This window comes from Rhinolophus hipposideros, assembly GCF_964194185.1.
Source record: "Rhinolophus hipposideros genome assembly, chromosome: 18".
NCBI classification, from domain to species: domain Eukaryota; kingdom Metazoa; phylum Chordata; class Mammalia; order Chiroptera; family Rhinolophidae; genus Rhinolophus; species Rhinolophus hipposideros.
In genome coordinates, this window is record NC_138064.1 from 33,029,033 (window position 1) to 33,036,361 (window position 7,329).

Genomic DNA, 7,329 nt, shown 5'->3' on the forward strand with positions numbered 1-7,329 from the left:
CTCCTTCCCAGACATCCACATAGTTCACTTCCTTCAGGTTTTTACTCAAACGACACCTTCTCAGGGAGGCCTTCCATAGCACCCTATCCAAAATAGAAATGGCCCAAATTGCCAACACCTCCCAGGACTCCCTAATCTCTTTCCCTCCAAAGCAGTTATCCCCATGTTTGCCTTAGCACTTGTCTGTTTTGTTCACTGCGGGATTCTTCCAAACTTACAATAGTGCCTGGCACATAGTACTCAATAAACATTTGTTGAATGAACTGAAAGAACAGAGGCCAGCATAATGGAGAAAGCAGACGAGCAGGTCTTGTATAAACAGAGCTAACAAAGCCTGTTCTCCCACTCTATTCCAAATCAAGGTCCCAAAAAAACTAAGTTTCATAGGCCTTGATTACACATCTCTCCATATTAACAATATAGTAGCATATTCTATAGCCTCACACACACACACACACACACACACACACACACACACAAAGAAACATCTTTCTGTGTATTTATTTGTACTACTACTACATAGAACCCAATAGTAAACAGCACTAAATAAAATCCCCAATGTAACTCTAGGTAGCACGCTACTTTCATACCTCATAGATTCAGGAACTGTGAATTCATAATGATCAAATATGTGGAAGCCAAGCTTTAAACAAACATAATTAGGGTGACTTTAAAAATCTGTATAAAAGTCCTAATTTTACCTCACTTTTTATATAGTGTAGTTGTGGCTTTTCATGTGTGTTCTCTAGCTTTTTTTTTTTTTTCCCACCCCGACTAAGCACAGATTTCACGAACTCATATCCAATAAGCAGCTGACTGAGGCTGCAGTTACCATTATCAGAACAACTTCACTACACTTAGGAGACATAAACTAATTATCACGGGTATCTAGACATTTGTATTTTTTTCTCTCCCACTCATCACAAAATTTGGTTAAAAAACAATAAACCAACCAAAGTTGTTGTACAATGACGACGATGTTGACTACACTGCTTTGCACGGCAAACAACATGAGAGAGCACCCACTTTAGCTGATACACAGAAGTCCAAATTCAGCATTCCAAAGGCAGTTCAGGATTATTAGTGGTATAACGTATAAAAGGTCATGTTGTTTTAAAAATCAAACAGATACCAAAGTCAGTCTGAAATCACTATTGTTTGGATTACTGCAACATTCTGCTTCCAGCTGTCCTGCTTTCCCACCATCAATGCAGCCACTAAGATGATCTCTGTGATCAAGCACTTCCTTGGAAGATGAGGCCCAGGAACTGTGTTTGCTCCTTTATTTACATGTTTACCTGCACCATATCATATAAATTTCACCACCAGGCTAACGCCATGAGGTTCATGTTATTATTGCTATTTTGAAGACGTGGTAACAGATGCTCAAAAAAGTTAGATCACTTGCTCTAGATCACACAGCTACTATAGGATGGGGCAGGACCTGAACTCATTCTCAAGTAAGAAACGGTATGAAGCATAACACCAGTACTCAACAAACGTGACGGATTACCAAATGTTACTACCCGCTTACTTAAATCTTTTCTTACTCACAGAACTTTTTATTTCTATGTTCATGACATTAACAATATTATTTGACAGAGGTAAAATAATCATGGAGGACTCATGAATTGTTCACCAGAAATCTACAAATTGTAACCTGTTCAGATATAAGAACAGCCAGTTCTAGTGAAACATTCCAGTTTAAATAAATAAAGCTATTTAAAACCAAGTCATGATCAATAAGTACATAAAGGGAAATTTCTCCAACATCTTGCTTGATGGAAGCTGAGGCATTATTAGGAAGTCCCTAATATTTATAAGATGGGATAGCAAATAGACAATTCATGGATTATCATTCTGGAAAAAAATGAGACTATTATTTTGCCATGACAAAGATAAAAAGTAGCATTTCACAAAGAATTTTCACATACATCAGCCTATGATGACTCTCATAACTGTGAGAATTAACAACAACAAAATTATTTTTTCAGAAACTTAAGCAGCAAAGTTTGGGGACCGGCCAAAAATCACACAGCTAGGTACCAATTCTGTCATCGAATCATCTCTATTGCAAAGACCTCACCTCCCTAACCAGGCCACCTGCTCAAAGAAAACAGACGGCTTGGATCCGGGAACCCTGCAAGGCAGGTGGGGCTGTCAGCCGAAAGATGGCACATAGAAGAGGAGGAGACACAGCTCTGATTCCCTTATCGACGTCGTCTAAAGGAATGTCGCTAGGACACTGCTACCCGCTCGAGGCTGCTTCGGATCGGGATGGCTCAGGTGAGTGTTTCAGGGTGAGCACTGCACTGTCTTCCCAGTACCCAGACACCTGCCACCACCTATAAATTAGGTCTCCTCCCGCCGCGGCCCAGGGACAGAACATCTTGGCTCCACAGCCAGTGGAGATGACGGAGGCCTTTACTTCAGCCCCCGCGACTTACCTGTCGGGTCATAAGAGATTTGATTTTTTGCATGTCGAAATCGGGACAGGGGTACCCTGCCGCAAAGAACTAACAAATCACACCAAACCACTACACAGCCGGCCCCGACACTGAGAAGCCATAGTGAGTGATCACGTGAAGCTGCCGGCCTTTCCTTTCCCTGGGCATGCTGGGAACTGTAGTGTTCCGCCTGTCGCCGGCTTCCGCTACGGAGGAGAGAGGACAGTCCAGGTACTACATTTCCCAGGAAGCAAAACAGCCGGCGCTTCGATTAAGCCTGAAATCGTCTGCACCACCCTGGCGACCGCTGGTCTTTACAAAGATATTTCCTCTCGGTACCTCTGGTTCGGCAAGGCGAAAACCTAACTCAGGTGACCAAGCATGGAGCGACAGGAACAAACACGGAGAAGACACTATATAAACCAGACTGATATGATACCCCCTAGGAGTGTGATGGAGGAAATCCCACCTGGTCTGGAAGGGCGGGGTAGGAGAACGTGAGCCTGACGCCAAGGAGCAGGAGCTCAGTGGAAGGCACTCTCCAAGAGGTTACCTGAGCGCTTAGGTGGCGCTGGGCTTGGAGAGAAAAGGTGTGGTCCAGCTTCAATAGGCGGCTGGCCAGAGTTAGGAGTTACTTCTCAATCTTGGCATCCACTGCAAAACGCCCTACAACTAAAAGATTTAACCCCACTTGCCAGTTTACTACCTCCGTAATCTAAGGCAAGTCAAGAGTGAAAATAACAATAATAAGTATACATTGTTATAACAATAACAAGTCACTTTAAAGTCCTCTTTTTAACTTTTAGCAGTTTGGTTAAATTGGGAAAATAGGGAAATCATTTGGGGTTTAAGAAAGGAAAAAAAACTTCCCAATTATGAGAATACCAGGAAAAAAGCGACCCAGAGCTAACAATAATACCTAACATTTATTGAAAGCTTTCTACATGTCAAGAACTCGGTAAATAGCTTTACATGTATTATCTGATTTATCCACACAAGCATCCTATGGGGTTGGTAACTATTATCCCCGTTTTAAAAATGAGAAAAATGTATGAAGAAATTAAGTAATTTGCCTAACGTTGCTGCAGATGTGCATGCAGAAACTAAAGGTCTGGTTATCCAGATGTTTTAAGTAATGGTTTTATGTATGGTTTTGAAAGTGAGTCCTGGAGCATGGTACCAATGATTTTTTTTTTTAATTTACTTTTAACGTTTATTAGGGAACAAAAAACAGACCCATGGTTTCAAAAATATTTCTTAAGACAACTGAAAAAATGTACCACACTAATGTACCACACTAATGTACCACACTAATGAAAAATATTAAAAATATTAGATAAACACTAATGAAAAATAGGTAAACAATAGGATGAGTGGTAGTCAATTATGGCAAAAATAATATAGATGGTTTGGAAATGACTGACGGTTGGGGGATATGAATATAGTTACTCTCAAATTCTAATATCTGACCTCTAAGAGTCTTGTCTTACTAATTTTTACAGATGAGGTTGTAATATTTGATGTAGGATTTCGTAAGAATAAAGGAGAAGAGGTAAGTGAATGTAATTTATAAACTGTAAAGCACCTTAGAATTATGAGGTATTACAGTCATGGTTCTGCCCAGTTCTCTGCTCCAATGGAAAACCCTGTACATATTTCTATCATTGTGCTTTAAAAATCCTTTTGAAATTGGGTTTACCTATATGTTTCTCTGATTCTGTTATTGCTAACCCTATAAAGAAATTCCAGTCACTTTAGGACAATCTTAGTTTAGTTCGTTTTTCACATGCTCTAATCTTAATTACCACACAGTTCTTAGTGTGTGAAAATCTTTAAAAATTAGAAATTTCTAAAGGCCTCAAAAGAAACAGAAACTGCCAGTCATATTAGTATTTAAACTGAAACCCAATTCAGTAAATATTTGTTCATTCTTCTTATTGTTCTGTTTTGGGTTCTTTGTTTAAAATCTTCAGTGATTCTTATAGGCAGCCAGCTCTCACATTTCAAATCCATCTATGAAATGAGAAAATTCACCCACCTAAGGTTTTGAGACCACACATTTTATTAGAGCTTGATCAAGGACTAGAACCCAGATCCAAATAAAACGAAAAAGTTGGGGGGCCAGCCCAGTAGCCCAGGCGGTTGGAGCTCCATGCTCCTAACTCCGAAGGCTGCTGATTCGATTCCCACATGTGCCAGTGATCTCTCAACCACAAGGTTGCCGGTTCAACTCCTCGAGTTCCGCAAGGAATGGTGGGCAGTGCCCCCTGCAACTAAAGATTGAACATGACACCTTGAGCTGAGCTGCCACTAGCTTCCAGATGGCTCAGTTGGTTGGAGCATGGGTTCTCAACCACAAGGTTGCCGGTTCGACTCCCACAAGGGATGGTGGGCTGCGCCCCCCCTGCAACTAGCAACAGCAACTGGAGCTGAGCTGCGCCCTTCACAACTAAGACTGAAAGGACAACAACTTGACTTGGAAAAAAAAATCCTGGCATTACACACTGTTCCCCAATAAAGTCCTGTTCCCCTTCCCCAATAAAATCTTTTAAAAAAAGGCTTTTGCGTCAGTCACTGAGCACCCCCATTCGGGACCCCTTCCTGCTCTGGAGATGCAACCTCTTCTCCTGCCTCTAATAAACTATACTCTTTTAAAAACAAAATACAACATTTTTTTTTAATTCAGTGGTTTTTGTTTTTTCTATCAGCCAAATTTGAGGAAATGAGTATTTTTCTCTACTTGACCCAGAAAAGGCAAGAAAGCATTAAAAATTTATTTTATTCTAATACTGTACATTTTAGTTTATTTCATATAAACTAAAAAGAAATGTACAACTCTACCTTCTAAAAGTTCAAAGGCTATAACTAATATTGAAAACGTAAATCAGTGTTATTATCTAAATAAACTGTATTTTCTAATCAGTGTACCCCCACACTATAGAAAGTAATTGAGCCATACATGATGCATTTTTAACTGCCAAAAAGAAAAAAAAGAAAAACAACAGCCTTAAAGAGCACTTTTTTAGAAGGTGAAACGTTATTTCATTTCCATTTTTCAAAAACACATGTAGTATAAGACTTATTTAGGACTTTCAGACTTGCCTGAAGGCAAGAGCAAAGTAGTGGAAAGTATGAAAGGCCTGCCAGCAAATCTTGATAAAAGCTTACCGGATGTTAGTCATTTTATAAAGGAGTGTTGGCCCCATTTTTGCAGATTGGAACATCAGGGCTAAGTTTACTTGATCTGATTCGGGGCAGTAGCATTAGCAGCAAAGTAAGAAGATACGGCATATTTCTGACAGCCTAAACAGGAGGAGCCTCTGGAAGCTTAAAGAGAAGCTGAGAGCCTGGTTTGATTAAGAAGATACAGTTCTAATCATCCTATAAATATCAAAGCAGTGGAAAGATGTGATTGCTCCAAGATGATGTAACTACACTTCCTGAGCAACCAGCAGCAGAAAACAGAACACTTTCTGAAGATAAAACAGTGACCTGAATAGGGATCCAGGAAGGAAGACATTGCTACATAGTCATTTGGCATCCGTATCAGTAGAGCTAGCCTTTGGGAGGCAGCTTGTAGACATAACTATGTAGAAGTGAACACCAGCACAGGCCGACGCGGTTGCAATGGCTTCCTCTAGCAGCCAGCTCTTCCCTGTAAATTGTAATCTTTCCTAGAATCCATCTAATTGCAACATAAGACAGTGTTCTCTTTCTCCAGTTCTTAGTCTCCACTGTTACAGGTTCACTTTGCATTGCACCACCTCTCCTTCCCAATTGTTTCTGCTATTGCAAAATACTCATATGCTACAAGTAAATAAAGAATATGGATGTTTGGAATGCATGTAGCAGACTGCTTTGTAAAGCAAGACCAGATTTACTTACAATTTATAAAAACTAGACAGTAAACTATAGTGTGACTTGAGACGTGACAAAAAACCCTGTACCTGCCTCCTAACCACCATCACACACTACTCCCAGTAGCTCCTTGCATTGCTTGAAACTTAATCATTATGAACATAGATTGCTTTAGCTTCATCAGCTTTTTCATTGTAAATGCAAATATAACTAAGATCAATAAACAGGCTCCTGAAAAGTAGGGTAGAGCAGAGCTCTCCAGAGGGTTACAGGTAAAATGTGAGATACTGACAGTGAAAAATTTCTTACAATGATAAAACACTTTAAACTATTTTTAACAATCATGTAAAAATTTACAACAGTTGAGGTTATATTTTAACATTACCTGTAAGGCTTCCTGTGTAAACATCCTGAATTCAGAAATTACTCCGGCAGGTAAGATTTTATGCCTACCACCTACCACTAGAGGGCGCTTTGTCATGGTTATGCCAGGTAGCTCTTTACCAAGATGTGCCATACAGGTATTATTTTTTAATGTGTGCCATGACGTGACAAGCTCACAACTATGATTCATTTTGTCATTTACTTACCAATTGTTTATTTATTGGTAACATTACTTATCTACTTACCAATTATTTATTCATAATTTATTTATGTAGCATCTGTTATAACCTATGTCAGAAAAGAGGATATTTTTAAATGTAACACCAAAGAAACATAAAACACTCAATAAAAATCACTCCTTTAAATTGAGTAAATTTAAAATTAGGAAAAACTACATTTTCTTTCTCTCATTTTGCACAGGACCCAAAAAACATCATCATGAGCCAGCATTGGGTTTGAAACTGGAAAGAGCTTATTTAATAAAGGCAATTGGAGATTAATATTGATTTCAGAGATATAAAGGGAGTCCATGTGGAATCTATAGAACTTCCACATTACTTTCCGAATTGAATTTTATCCAATCCAATATTAAAATTTACATGCAATTCTTAAGCATGAACTGAGAATCAGAAGACATGGG

At 39.2% G+C, this 7,329-nt stretch overlaps 1 protein-coding gene across 1 annotated transcript in view; it reads right to left on the reverse strand.

Annotated features, from left to right (window-relative positions):
* VPS50 (VPS50 subunit of EARP/GARPII complex) overlaps nucleotides 1–2,630 on the reverse strand; it is a 137,481-nt gene extending 134,851 nt beyond the window's left edge. Inside the window, exon 1 of the mRNA XM_081079868.1 lies at nucleotides 2,448–2,630. Within this exon, the coding sequence (XP_080935994.1) occupies nucleotides 2,448–2,480 (33 nt within the window). The 5' untranslated portion in view covers nucleotides 2,481–2,630. The remainder of the gene's footprint in view (nucleotides 1–2,447) is intronic.
* Between the last annotated feature and the right edge of the window lie 4,699 nt (nucleotides 2,631–7,329).